The sequence below is a fragment of the Oncorhynchus kisutch genome, linkage group LG25 (assembly GCF_002021735.2).
Source record: "Oncorhynchus kisutch isolate 150728-3 linkage group LG25, Okis_V2, whole genome shotgun sequence".
Lineage (NCBI taxonomy): Eukaryota > Metazoa > Chordata > Actinopteri > Salmoniformes > Salmonidae > Oncorhynchus > Oncorhynchus kisutch.
The window spans coordinates 29,605,971-29,633,470 of record NC_034198.2 but is presented as its reverse complement, the minus strand read 5'-3'; the positions used below and the strand labels follow the sequence as shown (position 1 = coordinate 29,633,470).

The following is a 27,500-nucleotide window of genomic DNA, read 5'->3' as shown; positions in this document are numbered from 1 at the left end:
AGTGGGGAGAGACAGAGAGTGGGGAGAGAGAGACAGAGAGTGGGGAGAGAGAGACAGAGAGTGGGGGAGAGAGAGACAGAGAGTGAGGAGAGACAGAGAATGGGGAGAGAGAGACAGAGAGTCGGGAGAGACAGAGAATGGGGAGAGAGAGACAGAGAGTGGGGGGAGAGAGACATAGATTGGGGGAGAGAGAGAGAGAGAGAGAGTGGGGGAGAGAGAGACAGAGAGTGGGGAGAGACAGAGAGTGGGGAGAGACAGAGAGAGAGAGACAGGGAGCCGGGGAGAGAGAGACAGAGAGCGGGGGAGAGAGAGACAGAGAGTGTGGAGAGACAGAGAGTGTGGAGAGAGAGACAGAGAGTCGGGAGAGAGAGACAGAGAGTGGGGGAGAGAGAGACAGAGAGTGGAGGAGAGTGAGAGAGAGAGTGGGGAGAGAGAGAGAGACAGAGAGTGGGGAGAGACAGAGAGTGGGGAGAGAGAGACAGAGAGTGGGGAGAGAGAGACAGAGAGTGGGGGAGAGAGAGACAGAGAGTGGGGGAGAGAGAGAGAGAGAGTGGGGGAGAGAGAGAGAGAGAGAGTGGGGAGAGAGAGACAGAGAGTCGGGAGAGAGAGACAGAGAGTGGGGGGGAGAGAGAGAGAGAGAGACAGAGACAGAGAGTGGGGAGAGACAGAGAATGGGGAGAGAGAGACAGAGAGTCAGGGAGAGAGAGACAGAGAGTAGGAGAGGGAGATTGGGGGAGTGTGACAGAGAAAATGACAGAGACAGATGGAAAGATAGGGAGGAGACAGTCAACAAATCAAATGGCAAATATTTCCCGGATGAGCCTGTATCCAGTGACTACAAAGAAATCCATAATAGACCTCAGCCTCACAGGCGACACCACACCCGCACCCGCACTCACTTACACACGTGCACACACGCCAAATCCTGAGCCAGAGCATAATTGCACTTGCCCAGGGAGTTACATGTCAGCCGATTTCACGCCCAGGCTCTACTGTGTAGGTGTAAATTACCCCTTGTGTGTGTGTGTCTGTGTGTCTGCCTGTCTCTGTGTGTATGCGTGAGCGCATGTGTGTGTATGCGTGTGTATACACTCGTTCATGCGTGTGTGTTTGTCTGTTTTTGTGTGGTTGTGTGACTGCTGGAGAAGTAGTGTGTAGGTGTGCATTAGCCTCCTCAGTGTATCTCCTTGCTGTAATCCTCCACCAGTCCCCCAAGGACTTTCTCCAATAATCTTACATGCTGTTCTGGCTCTCAGCTCGCCTTAGCTCCATGTCAACAAGCTTCTTAACTACCCTCTGCCGACGGAGCTGTTGGCCGAATGAATTAAGATAGAAGGGTGTGGGTTGTGTCCCAAATTGCACCTGTAGGGCTCTGGTCAAAGTAGTGCACTATATAGGGAATTGGGTACTATTTGGGATGCTCCCCAGGTAACACTTTACTGTAAACCCTGGCATTTAAAAAATGGAGATGACCTCTAACTGTTTTAGTCCAAATATAGTAGATTAAGAAAAATGTGCCATCTCTGTCTGTGTTTTCTATTTGGTGTGCCATCTCTGTCTGTGTTTTCTATTTGGTGTGCCATCTCTGTCTGTGTTTTCTATTTGGTGTGCCATCTCTGTCTGTGTTTTCTATTTGGTGTGCCATCTCTGTCTGTGTTTTCTATTTGGTGGCACGGTCTTTTAATGCACAAATGAAGGAGTGAACCTTTAACTACAGTGCCGATAATCTCCAGAATTAACTAAATGGTAGAAATTAGCAATATGTTCTTTGTGATATGATTATTTATTGGGGAAGTCATCAGACTCACTGTCAGCAGAGTAAAGTGTGTGTCCGATCGTGTCACAGACAGAGGGGAGAGATGGCTACTGAAAGGCCCTGGATGTGATGCTCCCACACTGACATGGTATTAAAGGGCTGTGTGTGTGTGTGTCCTACAACACTGACATGGTATTAAAGGGCTGTGTGTGTGTGTGTGTGTGTGTGTGTCCTACAACACTGACATGGTATGAAAAGGCTGTGTGTGTGTGTGTCCTACAACACTGACATGGTATTAAAGGGCTGTGTGTGTGTGTGTGTGTCCTACAACACTGACATGGTATGAAAAGGCTGTGTGTGTGTGTGTGTCCTTCAACACTGACATGGTATTAAAGGGCTGTGTGTGTGTCCTACAACACTGACATGGTATTAAAGGGCTGTGTGTGTGTGTGTGTCCTACAACACTGTCATGGTATTAAAGGGCTGTGTGTGTGTGTGTGTCCTACAACACTGACATGGTATGAAAAGGCTGTGTGTGTGTGTGTGTCCTACAACACTGACATGGTATTAAAGGGCTGTGTGTGTGTGTATGTGTCCTACAACACTGACATGGTATTAAAGGGCTGTGTGTGTGTGTGTGTGTGTGTGTGTGTGTGTGTCCTACAACACTGACATGGTATTAAAGGGCTGTGGTGTGTGTGTGTGTCCTACAACACTGACATGGTATTAAAGGGATGTGTGTGTGTGTTGTTTGGGGGCTGGGTCAGGGATGTGGTGTGAGTTGTTTGGGGGCTGGGTCAGGGATGTGGTGTGAGTTGTTTGGGGGCTGGGTCAGGGATGTGGTGTGAGTTGTTTGGGGGCTGGGTCAGGGATGTGGTGTGAGTTGTTTGGGGGCTGGGTCAGGGATGTGGTGTGAGTTGTTTGGGGGCTGGGTCAGGGATGTAGAATGAGTTGTTAGGGGGCTGGGTCAGGGATGTGGTGTGAGTTGTTTGGGGGCTGGGTCAGGGATGTGGTGTGAGTTGTTTGGGGGCTGGGTCAGGGATGTGGTGTGAGTTGTTTGGGGGCTGGGTCAGGGATGTAGAATGAGTTGTTAGGGGGCTGGGTCAGGGATGTGGTGTGAGTTGTTTGGGGGCTGGGTCAGGGATGTAGAGTGAGTTGTTTGGGGGCTGGGTCAGGGATATGGAGTGAGTTGTTTGGGGGCTGGGTCAGGGATGTAGAGTGAGTTGTTTGGGGGCTGGGTCAGGGACATGGAGTGAAATGTTTGGGGGCTGGGTCAGGGATGTGGTGTGAGTTGTTTGGGGCTGGGTCAGGGATGTAGAGTGAGTTGTTTGGGGGCTGGGTCAGGGATGTAGAGTGAGTTGTTTGGGGGCTGGGTCAGGGATGTGGTGTGAGTTGTTTGGGGGCTGGGTCAGGGATATGGAGTGAGTTGTTTGGGGGCTGGGTCAGGGATGTAGAGTGAGTTGTTTGGGGGCTGGGTCAGGGATGTAGAGTGAGTTGTTTGGGGGCTGGGTCAGGGATGTGGTGTGAGTTGTTTGGGGGCTGGGTCAGGGATGTGGTGTGAGTTGTTTGGGGGCTGGGTCAGGGATGTGGTGTGAGTTGTTTGGGGGCTGGGTCAGGGATGTAGAGTGAGTTGTTTGGGGGCTGGGTCAGGGATATGGAGTGAGTTGTTTGGGGGCTGGGTCAGGGATGTGGTGTGAGTTGTTTGGGGGCTGGGTCAGGGATGTAGAGTGAGTTGTTTGGGGGCTGGGTCAGGGATATGGAGTGAGTTGTTTGGGGGCTGGGTCAGGGATGTGGTGTGAGTTGTTTGGGGGCTGGGTCAGGGATGTGGTGTGAGTTGTTTGGGGGCTGGGAGAAGAATAGGGGAGACAGCACAGAGCTACTGGAAAAAACATTGCATTGTGGGAAAAGGATATCGCAGACTCACTGAATATTACATCTGAACATGGCATCTGCATTAGTGAAAGGGGAGGAGCCAGCAGTCATCCCCAAAGTGAAATAATGTACACACAAACAGTTGACAGTCTACACTAACAGTACAGAAGGAGTTGTTGCATCATACAGTCATTCAACAAACACAAGACAATTGAAATATTTCTTGTATCATTTACCATTTTAACACTATTACTCTATTTAATCTAATCAACTGTTAAAAGTGACATGATTACACAATGTGCAGACATTACACATGGTATTTATTATGTGCAGTATAGAGCCTGTACATCAGCAAAGTATTCATCCATATTATGGATGATAAATGACATCGCTCTTCTTTTATTAATGTATGATCCAAGAGATTGACTAGAATGAAGAGAGCGTGATGGAGGAGGAGAAATAGATAGAGTGCTGGCTTTTATATCTCTACGCTCACCCGGTGATGGATATATACAATCCATCCAGAGGGTGGAGAGGAGGAGGTGGAGAGGGAGGCTGGAAATTTATAAATAAATCCATGGACAATTTATTGATATTTCTTTGTGCGCTGGTTTACAGGAAAATATTGAAATCACAGTCAAAATTATGTATAATCCATTGTTCTTTGCTAAGGCATTTAAACTCAGATCCCTTTATGAATATTTAAAGATTGCCTCTCTCTCCCTCTCTCTCTCTCGTTGTTTCCCTCTCCCTCCCTCCCTCTCTCTCTCTCTCTCTCTCTCTCTCTCTCTCTCTCTCTCTCTCTCTCTCTCCCTCCCTCCCTCCCTCCCTCCCTCCCTCCCTCCCTCTCTCTCTCTCTCTCTCTCTCTCTCTCTCTCTCTCTCTCCCTCCCTCCCTCCCTCCCTCCCTCTCTCTCTCTCTATCTCTCTCTCTCTCTCTCTCTCTCTCTCTCTCCTCTCTCTCTCTCTCTCTCTCTCTCTCTCTCTCTCTCTCTCTCTCTCTCGTTGTGTCCCGCTCCCTCTATCTCCCTCTCTCTCTCTCTCTCTCTCTCTCTCTCTCTCTCTCCTCTCTCTCTCTCTCTCTCTCTCTCTCTCTCCCTCCCTCTCTCTCTCTCTCTCTCTCTCTCTCTCTCTCTCTCTCTTCTCTCTCTCTCGTTGTGTTCCCGCTCCCTCCATCTCCCTCCCTCCCTCCATCTCTTCTCTCTCTCTCTCTCTCTCTCTCTCTCTCTCTCGTTGTGTCCCGCTCCCTCCATCTCCCTCCCTCCATTTCTCTCTCTCTCTCTCTCGTTGTGTCCCGCTCCCTCCATCTCCCTCCCTCCCTCCATCTCTCTCTCTCTCTCTCTCTCTCTCTCTGTCTCTCTCTCTCTCATACACACACTTTCTCATTTCGACATAAAGATTGCTGTGTGATACAACATTGGAGTAATCAATCAGATATTGTTGCTAAGCTGGCATTGTCAGTCAAGCACTACAACATCCCAGTCATTTGTCTTACAGCACTCATGAACGCGCACACACAAATGCACACATGCACACATGCACACACACACACACACACACACACACACACACACACACACACACACACACACACACACACACACACACACACACACACACACACACACACACACACACACACACACACACACACACACACACACACACACACACACACACACACACACACATACACACACACACACACACACACACACACACAAATAACTCTTGTGCTTCAGCTTCTTTTTGGTGCCAAAATGAATTAATTGATGCATATTGTAGAGATAATATGATAATAATAGAATCGATTTTACATACAGCTTGGCGAGTAAAAGAACCCTAAGGCAAAATATGATTATTTATAGGACTTGAATATCTACTCCATTCTTCTCTTTGGGAGCAAACCTCTTTGCTCTTTTTTCCTCCTACCAATCAATTTGAGTAGGTCACTAGTGTCTACCACTACCCCCCAGGTGGTTTGCTTTCTACCACAGTCTTTCAAATGGGGAACCGGATGGCACACTTGTTCTACAATATTCCATTAAATTAGAAGCTCATGTTTTTTTTTATTTTTTAGACAGCTGCACACACATGCAAACACTCACACCCACACAAGCACACACACACACCTTATCACCTCACTGATACGTCTACAGAAGACCGAAGTGTAACGTGCTTTACTCCTGTCGAGACAGGAAATGGTTTCCTAGCTGGCTTTGTCCTCTAAAGGTTTGTCATTAGCCCAGGCAGCCAATCAAGATACAGCTGCAGGTGCTGTCTGCCTTTGAGACCACTAACGAGGCGTACGAGACCGGGAGGTGGCTGCCGACTGCATGACGTTTACATGAGCCGCGTAGGGGGACAGCTGGGTGTTCATTTTCTCCCTCTGCGCCCTGCTTGTATATCTAGTCTTCCAGAAGCTCCAGTGTTGTGTAAAAATGAGACATTCTTACACATACCGGAAACTGCTTCTCTGGAAGAAAATGGCTCCCATTTTCATGAAGCTTAAGTTGCTATTTGAATGCCTTGGCGTTACTATAGCTTTTGTGTATATGTTTCGTAAATTTGATGACTCATGTACAGCTTCACAGAAAGTATTCTGGAGTACATCAGGGAATGTTCACATCCAGCCTACTTTCTTTCCCATCAGTTACACTATTATCCTGATTTTAAACGCTGTGAAGCACATTTACCCATTTAAAAACATTTCCATGCTAAGATTCCTCTCTCTCTCCTCTCTCCAGCTGGAACTACGTATATATTTGGGCGTGACGGCGGTCTGATCACGTATACATGGCCTCCCAATGACAGGCCCAGCACGCGGGCAGACAGGCTGGCCATAGGCTTCAGCACACAGCTGAAAGATGCTGTTCTGGTGAGGGTGGATAGCTCCTCTGGCCTTGGAGACTACCTGAAGCTACACATTGTAAGTCACTGAGTCTACTATGTTCTACTCATCCTCTATTCTGCTCTAGTCCTACTGATGCTCTACTATATTTATTCTATTATATTCTACTTTAATCTACTCTACTCGACTCTATTCTACTTTACTGCTCTACTCTACTTTACTTTACTGCTCTACTCTACTTTACTTTACTGCTCTACTCTACTTTACTGTTCTACTCTACTTTACTTTACTCTAGTCTACTCTACTCTACTTTACTTTACTCTAGTCTACTCTACTCTACTTTACTGTTCTACTCTACTTTACTTTACTCTAGTCTACTCTACTCTACTTTACTTTACTCTAGTCTACTCTACTCTACTTTACTGTTCTACTCTACTTTACTTTACTCTAGTCTACTCTACTCTACTTTACTTTACTCTAGTCTACTTTACTGTTCTACTCTACTTTACTTTACTCTAGTCTACTCTACTCTACTTTACTTTACTCTAGTCTACTCTACTCTACTTTACTTTACTCTAGTCTACTCTACTCTACTTTACTGCTCTACTCTACTTTACTTTACTCTAGTCTACTCTACTCTACTTTACTGTTCTACTCTACTTTACTCTATACTACTATACTCTATTTTACATTATTCTGCTTTACTCTAATCTACTTTACTTTACTCTAGTTTAGTTGACTATTCTACTTTACTGCTCTACTCTACTTTACTCTATTCTACTTTACTCTATTCTACTCTACTCTTTTCTAATTTACTCTATTCTACATGACTCTATTCTACATTACTCTACTATATTATGCTCTTCTCTACTCTATTCTACTCTACTTGACTCTACTTGACTCGACTCTACTATATTAAGCTTTACTCTGCTCTGCTCTACTCTACTTTACTTTATTATTATATTATATTCTACTCTACTTTACATTACTCTACTCTACTTTACTCTATTCTACTTTAATATATTCTACTCTATTCTACTCTACTCTGTTCTACTTTACTCTATTCTATTTGATTCTACTCTACTCTATTCGACTTTACTCTATTCTATTTTATTCTACTCTACTCTGTTCTACTTTACTCTATTCTACTCTATTCTACTCTACTCTGTTCTACTTTACTCTATTCTACTATATTCTACTCTACTCTGTTCTACTTTACTCTATTCTATTTTATTCTACTCTACTCTATTCGACTTTACTCTATTCTACTTTACTCTATTCGACCTCACTTGTTTATATATTATATCATGATACACACACACACACACACACACACACACACACACACACACACACACACACACACACACACACACACACACACACACACACACACACACACGTACCATGATGGTGATACAGATGATGTGATGGTGATGATGATGATGGTGATGACGATCATGTCAAGGACAACTACACCAAACATAAAGATGAGGTAAAGGTTCTACAGCAACGTAACATCACCACGGCCTGATAATATTAATCCGTCGTTTAATGATGACGGCAAATTAATACAGACACGTCGGTGTGGCTTCACACTAGTAGCCCTGGGAACAGTTTTTTTGGCATTCGACAGGCGTCAAATCCCTGCTGTTCTGGTACTAACAAGATGTTGCTTCCCGCCTCCCTCCCCTGATCTGGTCCACGTGTTGTGAGCTGTAAGTACAGAGAGCCTAGTCAGAGACAACACAGTAATGGTGGTTGTTTTATACAGCTCTGACCTGCCCTGTAATTCTACTGCCTTCTGCCTCCCTGACCCGCCCTCCTCCACCAACCACCCACCCACTCCCTCAGAATACTGATAGATGCAGGCAGAGAGTGAGCACAGGCACACATGCTGCTTGTGCGCGCACACACACACACACGTCAGATGGACGTGCACACAAACACACACCACTACTACAACTGCAAACATACACACACACACATTCTGTACATAGGCAATACACTTGAATTTAGCTTGCCACTGCCCACATACTGTACACTTTAACATGCAGTAACACATCAAGCAGTCCTCAGGACACACAGCAGTGGTCACATACACACAGACACACCAGGTGATTCTGGGACTAAGGCATGGAACATTAAACTAACGACAGGGAAGAACAGGACCGTTTGAAAGAATAACAGCAAACTTACAAACACGCACCACACCATCTGACGTCACAGTGTGTTATTACACACACACACACTATGTTATCTGACAGCGTCTTAACACAGGGACTGGATGGAGCTCTGGCTGGGAGGGGAAGGGACACTTACAATAGATAGATAAAATAACTGTACTCTCCTACACGCTAACACAGACCAACTCATCCAAGCACTCCCACATACCAACATGAATCCATACAGTCCCCCACACACGCAAACACAACCCCATGGACTCCTACATAAAATGACAGTGAACTCATGGACACCTTTCATATGTAAAAGAAATGTGTTATCTTACATCTTGCTGAAACACACACACACATGCACACACACACACACACACACACACACACACACACACACACACACACACACACACACACACACACACACACACACACACACACACACACACACACACACACACACACACACACACACACACACACACACACACACACACACAAACACACACCTGCCCCACCCCCACACCTCACACACAACCTTACATGCTCACTCACTCCCCAACCCCCAACGGACTTGGAGTACCTAGCAGCAAAGCTAAGAGTTAATGACTTCAACAGAGGCTTGGCTAAATGTGTATCTGTGCTGCAGCTGGTGCTCTCTGATTAGACTTAAGGCTGACTTCCAAATGGCACCGTATTTCTTATACAGTGCACTACTGTTGTCCAGAGCGCCGGTCAAAAGTAGTGCACTTAATAGGGAATCTGATGCCATTTGGGTCTCAGCCTAGGATGCTGGAGCACATATCACACGCAGGCACAGCAACATATTTGCACCTCATATTAATGCGCCCCTCTGTCGCTCTCTAGGGCCCCCTGGAGCAGGATCCGGGAACCCTGGAGTCAGGGGGAGGGAAGGAGGGAGAGCCTCATATGGTGTGAGGCAGCAGGGGGAGGGAGGTCATACGGCTCTGCTAGTAGTAGACGCGCACCTTGCTCTGTGTGTGTGTGCGTGTGTGTGTGTGTCCGTGCTCCCTCCGTGAGCGCTGCTGTGACTCTGAGAGCACTTACAGTGAGGAAATGATGATAGGCATGTTATTACTGCAGCGAGGGCACTGGGCTGTGAAACTCATCCTCCTCTCTCTCCTTTGGTGTGTGTGTGTATGTTTGTGTATGTGTGCGTGTGTTTGTGTGTCATCCTCCCTCTTCTTTCCTCCCCTCGCATCAGCAACCGCTCTCAATGCTCCTCCTGGTTTTACATTTACTTATTTATTACGTGTTCATTTGAGGGGCTTTGTTAAACGTTGCAGAGAGAGAAAGATAGAGGAAGAGAGAGGGGGAGAGCGAGAGAGACAGAGAGTCAGCTTGGAACTGATCTGGGACGAGGCTAACCATTTCCTGTATTCTTTGAAAGACCATCGTTTTATATTGCATGGAATCTACCCATGATTTTCTCATGTCATTTCCAGTGAAACCCAAAGTCAACCACAGCAAACTTTAACATTCATGCCATATTTTTTGACCTTCATTTTCAATGGCGTCCCCATATGCCCATGACCAGAGCTGTGACTAGCTTATAACGTCTTAGGAGGAGTGTATGGTCTGTGAGAGATAGGATTAAACCAGATATGAGTATTTACTCCCCTTCTTCCCTCCTCTCATCCTTCCATACATCCCTCTAATCTGCAGCTCCCATTTGTGAATGATAGAATAGAAAAAAAGAGCGATAGAAACCCACTGGGGCTTGAAGGATGGAATGACACACGCACGCAAACATTCTCTCTCTCTCTCTCTCTCTCTCTCTCTCTCTCTCTCTATGTTATATGGGTAGTATTCATGTAAATGCACCTCTAAGGAATAGTGATTATTCGCCCCCGGCCCTCTCCTCTCTATCTAACCTCTTAGACCCTTTTCAGACTACGTCAGATTCTCTTGAGGTTTAGTGAAAATGCCGTCGGCTATACTTTTTTAAATAATGTGAACTTGCAAACTTAGTACATCTCTAGCGCTACCTCCGTAGGTGGCGTACGACATTCGCCCGACAGTTGTCCCCCTCCGAGCAGAGCAGTGTGAACAGAATTGTCTCGTTCAGCCCCGAACTCCAGCAGTATAAATGGTAATAGCAGAGCAATGATTTTGAAATAGCTGAAATGTATAGACATTTTCTTAAAATGTGAGACTTGTTTTATTGAGTTTTTACCTGAAAGTAGCAGTCTGTTACATTCTGAAGTTGCCAGCTGCTCTGTACCACTTAAACCAATGAAAGCCCATCCCCACCACCAAAAGAAAAGTACAATGTCGATAGTAGATCATACAGAAAGAATATATATATATATATGTTTTAACATGGCACCACAGGTCCCAGAGCTGTTCCTGATCTGGTAGGCTAACCTAACCAGCTCAGCTGGGGAAAAAAACACTTTTATATGTGCACTAATGGGAACAGATCATTTTTCTAATGAGGTCATATGGCTTTTAAAAAATGGATAGACTCCTTGCCCTAGGGAGGATGAAAACATTACAACCCTGTCAAACTGCAGCAACGTTGTACTTGTTCATATTAATTATATTTGAAAACTAACAGGGATTGTTCTTTACACAGACCAAGACAACAACTGTGATTGGACAATATAACGAATAACAGGGCTGAGCTTGCTACTGTATATGCGGGGTTGCATCTGTAGTTAAAGTTATTCATACAGAATGTCATCACTATTGTGTTGATTGATTCATTCCAGGGAATCATTTTGGATTTAAAAGGCCTAGGTAGCCATCCGGGGTTTGAATGTAAAGCACATGTTATCAGAAGGGATGTAGGCTACCTGCAGCTGTGGTTGCTAAAGGCTGAAGTTGATCATACTGAAGCACAGGCTCATTTAGCATGAGTTGACATATCATGAGGCATTTCAATGTATGCATTTTTTGGGGGGTGGCAGATATGGGCTTCCTTATAAAACAGCTCGTTGCTTGTCACTTCTCCACAGTTAATTCACTTATATTACACCCATGTTTTCAGGCGCAATTAGCTTTTACCACATGGAGGCCAAATCATTTGTATATTGATACAAATGAAGCCTGACTTGTTGTAACGTTGTTAGGCAGGCCTACTGTGCTTTTATATTCATAAAACGTAATGTACATATTACACAACATGGCCAAAAGTATGTGGACACCTGCTCGTTGAACATCTCATTCCAAAATCATGGGCATTAAAATGGAGTTGGTCCCCCTTTTGCTGCTATAACAGCCTCCACTCTTCTGGGAAGGCTTCCCGCTAGATGTTGGAACATTGCTGGAGGGACTTGCTTCCATTCAGCCACAAGAGCATTAGTGAGGTGGGGACACTGATGTTGGGCGATTAGGCCTGGCTCGCAGCCTGCGTTCCAATTCATCCCAAAGGTGTTCATCTAGAATGTCATTGTATGCTCACCCGAACCATGAAAAACAGCCCCAGACCATTATTCCTCCTCCAACAAACTTTACAGTTGACACTATGAATTGGGGTAGGTAACGTTCTCCAGGCATCCGCAAACCCAGATTAGTTTGTCAGACTGCCAGATGGTGAAGAGGGATTAATCATTCCAGGGAACTTGTTTTCACTGGTGGTGAGCTTTACACAACTCCAGCCGACACTTGACATTGCACCTCGTGATCTTAAGCTTGTGTGTAGCTGCTCGGCTATGGAAACCCATTTCTTGATGCTTCCGACTAACAGTTTTTGTGCCGATGTTGCTTCCAGAGGCAGTTTGGAACTTGGTAGTGGTTGTTGCACTTCCAGCAGCATACCACCCTGCATCCCACTGCTGGCTTGCTTCTGAAGCTAATCATGGTTGGTCCTGGTCAGTCCCTGGATGGGAGACCAGATGCTGCTGGAAGTTGTGTTGGAGGGCCAGTAGGAGGCACCCTTTCCTCTGGTTTAAAAAATATAAAATTCCCCAGGGCAGTATTTGGGAACATTGTGTAGGGTGCCGTCTTTGGATGGGGTGTTAAACGGGTGTCCTGACTCTCTGTAGTACTAAAGTACTTGATGTAGCACCCCTACTCTTACAATAAGTACTTTAGTACCACAGAGAGTCAGGACACCTGTTTAACACCCCATCCAAAGTCCTGGCTAAACACCCAATCTGACCCTCATACCATCGTTGCCACCAAATCATCCCCAGCGTACAATTGGCTCATTCATCTCCTCTCCCCTGTAACTATTCCCCAGATTGTTGCTGTAAATTAGAATGTGTGCTCAGTCAACTTACCTGCTAAAATAAAAAATCTATTAAAAAAAGTTGCAACCGAGGACAGAAGATTTTTACATGCTACGCGCTTCAGCACCTGACGGTCCCATTCTGTGAGCTTGTGTGGCCTCCCACTTCGTGGATGACCCATTGTTGCTCCTAGACATTTCCACTTCACAATAACAGCACTTACAGTTGACCGGAGCAGCTCTAGCAGGGCAAACATTGGACAAACTGACTTGGTGGAAAGGTGGCATCCTATGTCGGTGCCACGTTGAAAGTCACTGAGCACTTCAATAATGCCATTCTAATGCCAATGTTTGGCTATGGAGGTTGAATGGCTGTGTGCTCAAATTTATACACCTGTCAGCAACGGGTGTGGCTGAAATAGCCAAATCCACTCATTTGAAGGGTGTGTCCACATACTTTTGTATATACAGTGTACGGAAATTGAAACTACGTTTGTCAATGAGAAAAGCCTCTTAGAGAAAAGGGTTCCAGAAGAGATATTCAGGTGTACCCATAGGAGGACCTTGTACAATGATTCAGGGATTACTGGACCATATATTATATGACAATACATTGCCTTTAGGGTTATTCCACTGTAGCTGAGATCTAAAGGGATTGATCCCTGATTATGATATTTTCTCCTTTTCAACTATCATAGTGTTATTGCCATAGCTGAGGGACGTGTAAGAGACTGAATCCATATACATATCATTACCCTACACATTTGTTTTGATATAACGTTTATTTATTCAGTTGCAAGATAACAGCACACACAAAAACACACTTGCTAACATGACACATATCTACACTAGTGATGATGTTCTCATTTTTCAACAATGCCGTTCTTTTGCATCCACTTGTTTTGAGGTGAGGCATATTCATGTTATTCATGAGTGTATGGAGTAACACACGTCCCTTCATAATCTTGAGATTTGTCTCAACAAGGCAGGCATTATGCCTTGGCTAATGTAAGCATCATCTCCGTAAAATGTATTGCATTGTAGCTGAAAATGAAATCCAGGCGTACTATGACATTATGCAGATTGTGCTAAACATGGAATTACGTCTTCAGGAGAAACCGGAACAACGTTTTTTCTCCAAACGCCTGCCACCGTCGCCGTGGCAATTAAATACCTATACGTCAAGGACCCATTGATATTAATTTACAAAGCAGCCAGCTGATGTTTTGAAATTCAGAGATATAAGGCTCCGAAAGGCATTGTTTACATGCATGTAAACCAATGCATAATGTGGTGTGCTAAATTTGATGTAGTCTACACCATTGAACTATAATGCTCAGAATGAATCAAGGCCTTCCGACGACGTCAATTTGAATGGCTGATATGGCATTGTTATGCATTCTTCTTTGATGGTCAGTGCACTGTTGGGGATACAAGTACAAATAGATTGGGAATGTCTCATTTGAATCTCAATCTCAGTCAGACAGGAAGTGGAAATCCATCTGCTAGACCAGTTTTTTTGCTTTATGAGAGGCAGTTTTGCTGCTGATTATTAGTTTTTTTCGGTGTTGAGCTGTGCTGCTCTGCGGTGGGACTCCAGGGGGCCACAGGAGCTTGTTTTCTGCCGACTCTCCCCCCACTCTCTCTCTCCCTCTCGTTATATCTATCTCTCTCTCTGTATCTCTCTCTCTCTCTCTGCATGGGTCTTGGGGTGGGCAGTCGTTCTACCATTGCGTTTCTCTGTGCTTTTTTCCCCATACTCTAATTGCGAGCGTCTCTTCAAAACAAGCGTTGTAGGCACTCTTGGGCTAAGGAGGACAGCGGCGGACTGGCTAGCTCAAGCTGTGAAGTTAATATATTCCGGCAAGGAGCGAAGAGGATGGCAGGGAAATAATGACTTTCCTACTGGAGTGATGCAGGCGATGCTCCCGTCGGTCTCACCGCAGCCGGCTGCGCTGTGCCTGTGATTGACTACACCTTTAATATTGTTATTTCCTCTCCTCTCCTCTTCTCCTCCCCTCTTTATTCATACAAACCACCCTGTCTTTCTGACTTGGGAAAGATAGATGTGGTGTGTTGACGTAAGGGGGTTATTGTAGGATTAGCGTGCCAGGGTAGGGCTGTCACAGGTTGTTCCTAGGTCTATAGGGAGGGGATGGGAGGAGGTGGTTGAGAGCTTGGCTGCAGGTCTGTGTTCCTGTGTAGGTCAGTAGGGAGGGGAGGTGGTTAGTGGTTGGTGAGGCAGGCCCAGTCATAAATGTTCCTATAGGTCTAGAGGGGAGGGGCTAGTCCAGGCTGTTCCTATAGGTCTAGAGGGAGGGTATAGGTTGGTCATAGCCATACAGCTGTTGTTGTAGGTCTTAGATGTTGTTGAGGACCCTTGTGACAGCAGACTCCCATCTCAGGACCCGGTAGACATGAAAGCAACAGGGATAGACGTGGGTATATCATTGTGTGCATAGCGTGCCAATGTTGTGCTGGTCCAAGGTGTTCCTAGGTCTCTGGGGATGTGGGCTGGGATGTGAGGAGGTTGCTGGTTGGTTGCTAAGAAAATGAGTCCCCGGGCAGGTGTTTTAATGGGACTATGGGGGATAGGATAGCGTGCCATGAACTGTCTCCTCCAGAGGCCTGGTCCAGCTGTCTCATCTGTGAAGTCTCAATACTTTGGTTAATGTTGGCTTATCACGCACACCATACACACTTACAAACACTTATAAACACAGACACCAACAGGTGAAAACCCATCTTTCTTGGTTTAACCTACTTCACACTGTTTATTTATTTTCTAAAGTAATCTAAGTTAATAATTGGCATGGTGTATCCATGGTGTAACTTTCCAGATAAGAGTCTTTTCACTTGTTGTTTTAGCTGTCAGCAGTCTCAGCACATTTACGGTGTTTGCTGGTATGTTCCCAATATTCTCTCACTTCTTATCACTGTACCAGCTGTTGCCATGGTAACAATCTAAATCTCCTCTCCAAATGTGGTTTATATGTCATGTTGTTGGTGATACGATTACACACTCATATCAGATGATGAACCTTTCAGTCAAAAGGCTAGCAACACATACTGCTATAGATGATTTCTGATTAACATTATTGCAAACAGATGTTCAACCAGAGCTTGACTTGGGCCTCAAATGTTCTACTGCTTGAGCACTCGTTCCTCCTGTAGAGTATTAGCTCAAAAGTATTATGGAGCTCCTGCGTCTAAATATAAACAGTACCGGCACCCAAAATGTATTGTGTTGTGTTATCTGTGTTCTCCTACTCATTCACTTCCTACTCACTCTGCGTCTCCCAGTGAACCCACAGAGCCACAGAATACATAAAAGGCCAAACGGAACAAAGACGATGAGTAGCGGAAAAGTTATGAGGGAGGAAGATAGAGATTTGAAGGCCGACAAGTTGGAAGTTCTTTAACACTTTGTATTCACTTCTTTGTTCACCCATAAAGGCATGCAGAAGCACAAACTCACGAACATGAAGACACACACATGCAAAAAGACGCACACACACACACACACGCGCACGCACGCACGCTCACACACACACACACACACGCACACATACACACATATACACACACTTCACCCCCTTCTGGTGAATTGCAGTCTTTTGTTTTTTTAATGAGCAGTAGTCAGGAATACGAAGCGAACACCTACACAATCCACCCATTCATCCATCTCTTCCAGTGATCTGTCATCGCTTGGTTCAGCCTGACATCAGTCACATCATGCATATCACATCTTCAGTTCCCTGGTCTTCTGATATGATGTTTGAGCAGCTACAGCTGTGACTGTCTAACGCATCAGTTTATGTGGCAGAGAAGGATCTTAATGCGCTAGATATGAAGGATTATGGAAGGAATGGAAGGAGGTGGGTGGATTTCTGAGTTACTAACTCACAGTATTTTTCATTCTCTAAACTTGCCTCTCTGCAACTATTTTAGTATTTTGTCCGTGAGAGAGTAGGCGGTATTACAAAACTATAAAACATCTACTTTATAACTCTATATTTTCCCCAGGCCATTGAAAATGTGAGTGATTAGGGTTGTGGATAATGCATGTCTTTATGCAAAGTGGTTATCCAGCATACAGAGACTCATTCACTCTTTAATTTTAATGTATTCAGATTCTCAACCAGGTGCCACCCCCTCCCCCCCTCATTCCCTTCTGCTAAGGCTAAGCATCATTCATTCAGTGTGAGTAGTGGTAGGAATCAGTGTGGCAGTGTCAACTGAAAACCAAAAGATATTTACTTGAAACATTTGAAAGAACTGGCCTAAACAGAGAGTACACGGTGGCAGAATACCAGACCACTGTGACTGACCCAAAATTAAGGAAAGCTTTGTACACACTCAGTGAGCATAGCCTTACTATTGAGATAGGCCACCGTAGGCAGACCTGGCTCTGGGGACAAGACAGGCTATGTGCCCACTGCCAACAAAATGTGGAAGAAACTGAGCTGCACTTGCTAACCTCCTGCCAAATGTATGACCATATTGGAGAAACATACATCCCTCAGATTACACAGACCCACAGATAAACTCCCATATCTATGTGCCATCATAGCAGAAAGACTTGTGACCTGCTGCCACAAGAAAAGAGCAACCAGGGAAGCACAAAAACTAACTATATTCAGCTGTCAATTTATTTTATCTTTCGTACAATGAGTGGCGCAGTGGTGCAAGGCACTGCATCGCAGTGCTAGAGGCATCACTACAGACCCAAGTTCGATCCTTGGCTGTATCACAACCGGCCGTGATCAGGATTCCAAATTCCCACCGGTCTAATGCCCATCGCTCGTGTTTCTTGGATGAAAGTCTCTTCTTATTATTGGTGTCCTTTAGTAGTGGTTTCTTTGCAGCAATTCGACAATGAAGGCCTGAATCAGTCTCCTCTGAACAGTTGATGTTGAGATGTGTCTGTTACTTGAACTCTGTGAAACATTTATTTGGGCTTCAATTTCTGTTGCTGATAACTCTAATAAACGTATCCTCTGCAGCAGAGGTAACTCTGGGTCTTCCATTCCTGTGGCGGTCCTCATTAGAGCCAGTTTCATCATAGCGCTTGATGGTTTCTGCGACTGCACTTGAAGAAACTTTCAAAGTTCTTGAAATGTTCCATATTGACTGACCTTCATGTCTTGAAGTAATGATGGACTGTCTTTTAACTTTGCTTATTGGAGTTGTTCTCGCCATAATATGGACTTGGTATTTTACCAAATATGGCTGTATATCTTCTGTATACCCCCCTGCCTTGTAACAACACAACCGATTGGCTCAAACACATTATGAAGACAACAAATTCTACAAATGAACTATTAACAAGGCATAATTAAAATGTATTCCAGGTGACTACCTCATGAAGCTGGTTGAGAGAATACCGAGAGTGTGCAAAGCTGTCATCAAGGCAAAGGGTGGCTATTTGAAGAATCTCAAATATAAAATATAATTTGATTTGTTTAACACTTTTTTGGTTACTTCATGATTCCAAAAAGTAACCACAAAACAACAGTCTCAACGTCAACAGTGAAGAGGCAATTCCGGGATGCTGGCCTTCTAGTCAGAGTTCCTCTGTCCAGTGTCTGTGTTCTTTTGCCCATCTTAATCTTTTATTTTTATTGGCCAGTCTGAGATATGGCTTTTTCTTTGCAACTCAGCCTAGAAGGTCAGCATCCCGGAGTCACCTCTTCACTGTTGATGTTGAGACTGGTGTTGTGCGGGTACTATTTAATGAAGCTGCCAGTTGAGGACTTGGGAGGCATCTATTTTTCAAACTAGACACTCTAATGTACTCTTCCTCTTTCTCAATTGTGCACCGGGGCCTCCCACTCCTCTTTCTATTCTGGTTAGAGCCAGTTTACGCTGTTCTGTGAAGGAAGTAGCACACAGCGTTGTACGAGATCTTCAGTTTCTTGCCAATTTCTCGCATGGAATAGCCTTCATTTCTCAGGACAAGAATAGACTGATGAGTTTCAGAAGAAAGTCATTTGTTTCTGGCCATTTTGATCCTGTAATCGAACCCATAAATGCTGATGCTCCAGATACTCAACTAGTCTAAAAAGGGCAGTTTTATTGCTTCTTTAATCAGCGCAACAGATTTCAGCTGTACTAACATAATTGCAAAAGGGTTTTCTAATGATTAATTAGCCTTTTAAAATGATAAACTTGAATTAGCTAACACAACGTGCCATTGGTAATGGGCCTCTGTACGCCAATGTAAATATTCCATTAGAAATCAGCCATTTCCAGCTACAGTAGTCATTTACAACATTAACAATGTCTACACTGCATTTCTGATCAATTTGATGTTATTTTAATGGACAAAAATGTGTTTTTCTTTCAAAAACAAGGACATTTCTAAGTGACCCCAAACTTTTAAATGGTAGTGTATATATATATATATATATGTATATAGTATTTGAAATGTTTCTATTATTTTGAAACTTTTGTAACTGTAATGTTTACTATTCATTTCTGATTGTTTATTTCAATTTTGTTTATTATCTATTCTACTTGCTTTGGCAATGTAAACATGTTTCCCATGCCAATAAAGCCCCTTTGAATTGAATTGAACTGTAACAGTTAGTGAATGGCCTCGTCCGCCAATGATGTCTTCTTTCTCACAACGAGCCAGAGTACCAGGGCTACATGCGGCAGCCACTTCATTTGGATGATATACAATACCTGTCCCCAAAGAATAAAGTGTCATCAGCTCCACATTGTGACTGGGCGAGGAGTGCGTAGGAATTACCCTGACTTATCTTTCAATTGCAATAATTTCACCATTTGCTCATGCTCAGACCCGCTACAACGCTAAATGGCTAGAGAGAGAGGTATAGAGGGATGGAAGGATATCAGAGAGAGAGACAGAGACAAAGACAGAGAGAGAGAGAGAGAGAGAGAGAGAGAGAGAGAGAGAGAGGGAGAGAGAGAGAGAGAGAGACATTCGACAGAGAGATGAGACACTATGTCCATCCTTTTATTGCTATAACAAATCACAGTGGGTGTAACTTGTCGTCTTCAAAGCAATACATCAATAAATTATGGGGCCTTGCCTCCCCCTCAAGTGACCGTGGCTAACATTAAGTAAATGTGATTTTATATTATCAATGTTATGCTGTCAAGCCTGTTCATTTTGACTGGGCCACAAGGTTAAGGACAGACACAGATGCTTCTGCCCATATCCCTTTTCTTTAGAGACACATTGATTCTCATTAGCAGTTCCAGCAGCAGAGCAGATCTGAGCCGGGGACCCCTACAGATTAGGAGGATAGCTGCAGCTTCCAAATGATGCTCTGCTAGTGCTAGTTGGGCTGTGGATGCTGTACGGTGGTTCTATAGATAGGGATATGCTTCCCTTAGATCAAAACAATCTTCTTTTACAATTAAAAATGATGTCCCAGAAATGCCAGTAGATCACCATACAGAACATCAGTCTCAGTCTTTCTTCACTTTCCAACCTTGCTCTGATATCCTTTCCTAAATATAGTGTCTCTGTTTATATGGCATGGTTTGTCATGTTGAGTAAAATCTTTGGTGAAAATTCTATTTTTAAAAATGAGAGGAGTGTTGTGTGTGAATATGCGTGTGTTTGGTGTGTGTGTGTGTACACTTAGAGATTGCATTGATGCACAGAGAGAAAGGCCAAGACTGTTGACTTCTGACACAGCTGTCTCACCCCCCAGGCTGTGGTATAAATAGTTCCTCTCTCCATCCCTCCATTACATTGTGTTGAAGGAAGCTGAAATGACTCCATAGATGGAAGGAGGCCATTTTCTCCAGAGTATAAAGGAAAATTGTCATTACTGTAGTTATATAGCTGTCATCTCTAGTTCCAGAATGCTTTTACATTGCAACCTTTATTTACGTTGCCATTTGAATCATTTAGCAGACATTCTTATCCAGAGCCACTTCCAGTGCATGCTTTTTAAGATAGCTAAGTGAGACAACAATATATCACAATCGTAGCAATTCTATTTTTCCTCAACAAAGTATTTAGTAGGAAATATATATATATATACAGTACATTACAGTGCCGGTCAAAAGTTTCAACACACCTACTCATTCAAGGGTTTTTCTTTATTTTGTACTATTTTCTACATTGTAGAATAATAGTGAAGACATCAAAACTATGAAAAAACACACATGGAATCATGTAGCACCCCACATTTTTTTTTTTTATATATTTTTTTTTCTTCAAAGTAGCCACCCTTTGCCTTGATGACAGCTTTGCACACTCTTGGCAGTCTCTCAACCAGCTTCACTTGGATGCTTTTCCAACAGTCTTGAAGGAGTTCCCACATATGCTGAGCATTTGTTGGCTGCTTTTCCTTCACTTTGCAGTCCAACTCATCCCAAACCATCTCAATTCGGTTGATGTCGGGTGATTGTGGAGGCCAGGTCATCTGATGCAGCATTCCAACACTCTCCTTCTTGAACAAATAGCCCTTACACAGCCTGGAGGTGTGTTGGGTCATTCTCCTGTTGAAAAACAAATGATAGTCCCACTAAGCGCAAACCAGATAGGATGGCGTATGGCTGCAGAATACTGTGGTAGCCATGCTGGCCCAGGCAAGTCTGTTATTATTATTGGTGTCCTTCAGTAGTGGTTTCTTTGCAGCAATTTGACCATGAAGGCCTGATTCACACAGTCTCCTCTGAACTGTTGAGATGTGTCTGTCATTTATTTGGGCTGCAATCTCAGGTGCAGTAACTCTAATGAACTTATCCTCTGCAGCAGAGGTAACTCTGGGTCTTTCCTTTCCTGTGGTGGTCTTCATGAGAGCCAGTTTCATCATAGCGCTTGATGGTTTTTGCGACTGCATTTGAAGAAAGTTTCAAAGTTATTGAAATGTTCCGGATTGACTGACCGTCATGTCTTAAAGTAATGACGGACTGTCATTTCTCTTTGCTTATTTGAGCTGTTCTTGCCATAATATGGGCTGTCTTCTGTGTACCACCCCTACCTTGTCACAAAACAACAAATTGGTTCAAATGCATTAAGAAGGAAAGACATTCCACAAATTAACTTTTACAATGCACACCTGTTAATTGAAATGCATTCCAGGTGACTACCTCATGAATCTGGTTGAGAGAATGACAAGTGTGTGCAAAGCTGTCATTAAGGCAAAGGCTGGCTACTTTGAACATTTTTAAATGTAAAATATTTTTTGATTTGTTAAACACTTTTTGGGTTACTACATGATTCCATGTGTTATTTCATAGTTACGCTGCCTTCACTATTATTCTACAATGTAGAACATAGTCAAATAAAGAAACACCTGGGAATGAGAAGATGTTTCCAAACTTTTGACTGGTACTGTATATACATATATCTACAAATAAATAGGGGTCTTTTCAGAGGGCAACATGTACATGCTGTACGTAAGAATTGTATGATACACAGCGATTGATGCATTATAATCTGGCTGCTATACAGCCACATGTATTTTGAGCAGGTAGCTGCTGTTGCTGTTTTCAATCATCTTCACCTCTGATTGTTATGTATGTGTCACTTTACCTCAGAGCTATAGCCCCAGACACCAGATCATCATTAAATGCTCATGGAAGTGTGAAAACAACTACTGCCCTGTGATGACAACCGTACTGCACAGCATGCTGGACTGACACACACACATGCACACACACACACACACACACACACACACACACACACACACACACACACACACACACACACACACACACACACACACACACTGCCGATGATCACAACCACTGCACAGCATTTTGGCCTACTGCTGTATTTTGGGGTGTTTTCTGTTATAATTGCAAATTGTAAATGCAGTAATGAGGCGTAAGAGATGGGCTGGGGTGTGTGAGCTGGCCTTCTCATTACACTTCATTAATACCACAGGGCATTGTGGGTCCACATGAAACATTCCATTGAGGCTTCACACATACACACACACACACATGCTCATAGACACACACACACACATGCTCGCATTTGCACATACACACACAAGCATGGACACACACACACATACACACACTCCACAACAGAGTCGAGTCTGCCGGCAGCACAGCTGTTTGCCAGAGTTGGGGAGTGAAGGCAATTTGTCCCAGACCAAGTCCGAAATGACTTACATGTAACTCTGCCAGAGACAAATCTTCCAGCACTAATGTTGTTGCCCTGCTTTTGTTGGTTTTGTGGTAGATGCCTTCCACTGTGTGTGTGTGTGTGTGTGTGTGTGTGTGTGTGTGTGTGTGTGTGTGTGTGTGTGTGTGTGTGTGTGTGTGTGTGTGTGTGTGTGTGTGTGTGTGTGTGTGTGTGTGTGTGTGTGTGTGGCACCTCGTGTGATTCTGCATTCTGCATAAAATATTAACCAAGCCCTCGCTCTATAGTCAACTTAATTAAGTTTTTGAAAGCTGTTGCTTTCCACTTCTCTACGTGTGTGTGTGTGTATGTGTGTGTGTGTGTGTGTGTGTGTCCTCCCTGAACCTTGGTTCCATAGAGGGCTATTGGAAATAATAAAACACATGCTGATTTTAATTATGTTTTAGGTGGGTAAACATTTAGTACCGCATAGAGTCTTAACTGCAAAGTCTCACAGTTGTGTTTCTGTATGGCCTGTATCCACAAAGAATTTCAGAGTAGTAGTGCTGATCGAGGATCAGTTTTGCCTTCTAAATCATAATGAATACATTTATATGGCAACGGGAGACCTGATCCTAGATCAACAGAACTCATATTATCAGACACACTGGTGTGGTTTATTTTAGTACCTTGATTTTTTTCATATAAACTCTATATACAAAAGTATGTGGACACCTCTTCAAATGAGTGGATTTGGCTATTTCAGCCACACCTGTTACCGACAGGTGTATAAAATCAAGCACAGAACCATGCAATATCCATAGTCATACATTGGCAGTAGAATGCCCTTACTGAAGAGCTCAGTGACTTTCAACATGGCACCGTCATAGGATGCCACCTTTCCACCAAGTCAGTTCGCAAAAATGTTTGCCCTGTTAGAGCTTCCCCGGTCAACTGTAAGTGCTGTAATTGTGAAGTGGAAACGTCTAGGAGCAACAACGGCTCAGCTGTGAAGTGGTAGGCCACACAAGCTCACAGAATGGAACCGCAGAGTACTGTAATGTGTTAAAATCGCTTGTCCTCAGTTGCAACACTTACTATTGAATTCCAAACTGCCTCTGGAAGCAGCGTCAGCAGAATAACTGTTTATCAGGAGATTCATGAAATGGGTTTCCATGGCCGAGCATCCGCACACAAGCCTACGATCACCATGTCCAATGCCAAGTGTCGGCTGGAGTGGTGTAAAGCTTACAGCCATTAGACTCTGGAGCAGTGGAAATACGTTCTCTGGAGTGATGAATCACGCTTCACCATCTGGCAGTCCTATGGACGAATCTGGGTTTGGCGGATGCCAGGAAACGCTCCCTGCCCGAATTCATAGTGCCAACTGCAAAGTTTGGTGGAGGAGGAATAATGGTCTGGGGCTGTTTTTCATGCTTCGGGCTAGGCCCCTTAGTTCCAGTGAAGGGAAATCTTAATGATACAGCATACAATTAACATTTTTTATGATTCTGTGCTTCCAACTTTGTGGCACAAAGCAAGGTCCATACAGAAATAATTTGTTGAGACTGGTGTGGAAGAACTTGACTGGCCTGGACAGAGCCCTGACCTCAACCCCATCGAACACCTTTGAGATGAGTTGGAACGCCGACTTCGAGCCAGGTATAATCACTCAACATCATTGCCGACCTCACTAATGCTCTTTTGGCTGAATTGAAGCAAGTCCCCACTGCAATGTTCCAACATATAGTGGAAAGGCTTCCTAGCAAAGGGGTGACCTACTAAATATTAATGCCCATGATTTTGGAATGGGATGTTCGACGAGCAGGTGTCCACATACTTTTGGTCATGTAATGTATCTATCTGCCACTAAGAGACTTCAACTATTTCCCCACAAAACCACACTGTTTCACAATGCATTAGACCCCACGTAGAGAAAGAACAGGAAGCTAAAAAGAGAGGCATATCATGTGAAGAAATAAAATCAACACAATGGTGTTCAATGAATGGAGGTGGGGTGTGTGTGTGTTAATCTATCATTCATAAGCTAGGGGCTGTAAGGAGGATAAGGATGAGTGTTTCTGCTGACGAGGTGCCTACGTGGTTATCCTCACTCTTCTAGTAGCACTGTCCAACCTCTTCAAAAGCAGATCATGTTCCCTGTTATCCACTCACACACACACACACACACTCACACTCACACTCACACTCACACTCACACTCACACTCACACTCACACTCACACTCACACGCATACACATTATCCTGACCAGTTCTGAGCAGTCAATAGTCCACAGGGCTAATCCGGTGTCATGTCCTGTTGGAACAGACACATGCCAGTGGATACGGTAGTGAGTCAGGCAGGAAGGAGCAGGAAGGGGTTAGATGTGGTGTTACATGTGGTGAATCTGACCTGTGTTAGTTTCATGTCAGAGGATGATCTCACCAGATTTGCCTGGTGCTCGAAAATTAAGTCCTGACATTCTTGTCAATGAAGAGCTGTGTAAAATAGGGTGTGCTTATTGTTGTCCTGTTTCAAACATGTACAAGTGTGTGGTGTGAAATGGAAATGTGTTTTTTGCATACACCCTCAGAGAGAGGGGTCACAGCCAGGGATCAACCATTATTGACAGTGACCCTAGAGCAATTAGGGGTTAAGTGCCTTGCACATGGGCTGACTTTTCACCTAGTTGGCTCGAGAATTTGAACTTGCAAACCTTTGGGTTACTTGCCCAACACGCTGATTGCTAGGCTACCGGCCACCCATGTGCTGCATTGCATGCTTGCGTGTGTATATATCTGTTCAACGCACTCCCTCACTGGTTTAATAGTAGAGTTATGGAACGAAGGCCAGTAGCTGTAATAGTAAATAACAGAGATATCAACTGGACAGACAAGGACATCACACATATTGTTAGTTTGTCCCTTTATATGCCTGGTGCGCCCACTTCAGGTGAACTGACTGTTCCTGGCTGTTCCTGACTGTTCCTGACTGTTCCTGGCTGTTCCTGACTGTTCCTGGCTGGCTACACTGTTAGGAAAAAAGGTGCTTTCTAGTACCTAAAGTGGTTCTTCAGCTGTTCCCATAGGAGAATCCTTTGAAGAACCATTTTTGGCTCCAGGTAGAACCATTTTGGTTCTAGGTAGAACCCTTTTGGGTTCCATGTAGAACCGCTTTCACAGAGGGTTCTACAGGGAACCGAAAAGGCTTCTACCTGGAAATAAAAATGGTTCTACCTGGAGCCGAATAACTGTTTTGAACAACAAACTGTTCGGACGCTACAGACGTGAGAAGAACGATTTTTGTGATGACTCATGGTCTGACAAACACTGCTGTAGCTCTGTCACCTCTCACCACAGATGACTCATGGTCTGACAAACATTGCTCTAGCTCTGTCACCTCTCACCGCAGATGACTCATGGTCTGAAAAACACTGCTGTAGCTCTGCCACCTCTCACCACAGATGACTCATGGTCTGACAAACACTGCTGTAGCTCTGCCACCTCTCACCACAGATGACTCATGGTCTGAAAAACACTGCTGTAGCTCTGCCACCTCTCACCACAGATGACTCATGGTCTGAAAAACACTGCTGTAGCTCTGCCACCTCTCACCACAGATGACTCATGGTCTGACAAACACTGCTGTAGCTCTGCCACCTCTCACCACAGATGACTCATGGTCTGAAAAACACTGCTGTAGCTCTGCCACCTCTCACCGCAGATGCGGAAGTGCGACATGGGGGATGCGGTGAATTGAATTGAATCCAATGCAAATATATCTAGCTTCAACTGACAGATTTTGATGGGTATTGTTTTACTTATGTTAGTTAGATTGACACACCGGTGTGTTGACTCTAGGGGGTTCATAGTAGACCGATTCTCCATTTAATATATATTTTTCCACCATGATATGTTTTTTTTACTCTCTTGATTAGCTTTATAAGTGGGTGTATGAGTGATGATGTGCTTTTGTTTACCTCGAAGGACGAAGCAAAACACCTTGACAACACTAGTTAAAAGGAGCATGTGTGTGAGCCTAACTCATTTCCACTCTTGTCTCCTTCCCTTTCCTCTCCTCCCTCCCTCCCTCCCTCCCTCCCTCCCTCCCTCCCTCCCTCCCTCCCTCCCTCCCTCCCTCCCTCCCTCCCTCCCTCCCTCCCTCCCTCCCTCCCTCCCTCCTCCCTCCCTCCCTCCCTCCCGCCCTCCCTCCCTCCCTCCCTCCTCCCTCCCTCTTCCCTCCCTCCCAATGCTTTAATAAATAAGTTACGCTTCAAGTAGCTGGCTGCTCCTCTCCTACCGCTTCTACTCAATCCACCAAGGAGCAGAGAGGAATAGCCAGGCCTCAGGGCCATTAAGAAAGGACCTGGATGGTTATAGAGGGATTTCCCTATCTCTGGTGGATCCAGAATGAACGGCGCTTTGGGAGTCAGACTCCCGTTATCAACAGATAGTTCTTATTTAGATCAGATCCTGATGTATTGGTCGGAACAAAGATAATAAAGTACAAACACTGTCTATAGATGAACACCTTTATAGATGAATACCTTTATAGATGAATACCTTTATAGATGAATACCTTTA

The 27,500-nt window shown here is 44.4% G+C and overlaps 1 protein-coding gene across 33 annotated transcripts in view; it reads left to right on the top strand.

The window, feature by feature from the left end:
- LOC109878858 (neurexin-1a) overlaps positions 1-27,500 on the top strand; it is a 586,328-nt gene that overhangs the window by 380,224 nt on the left and 178,604 nt on the right. For all 33 annotated transcript variants that reach the window (XM_031805049.1, XM_031805050.1, XM_031805056.1 and 30 more), the window contains one exon: positions 6,375-6,556. In XM_031805049.1, coding sequence (XP_031660909.1) covers positions 6,375-6,556 — 182 coding nt within the window. The remainder of the gene's footprint in view (positions 1-6,374; positions 6,557-27,500) is intronic.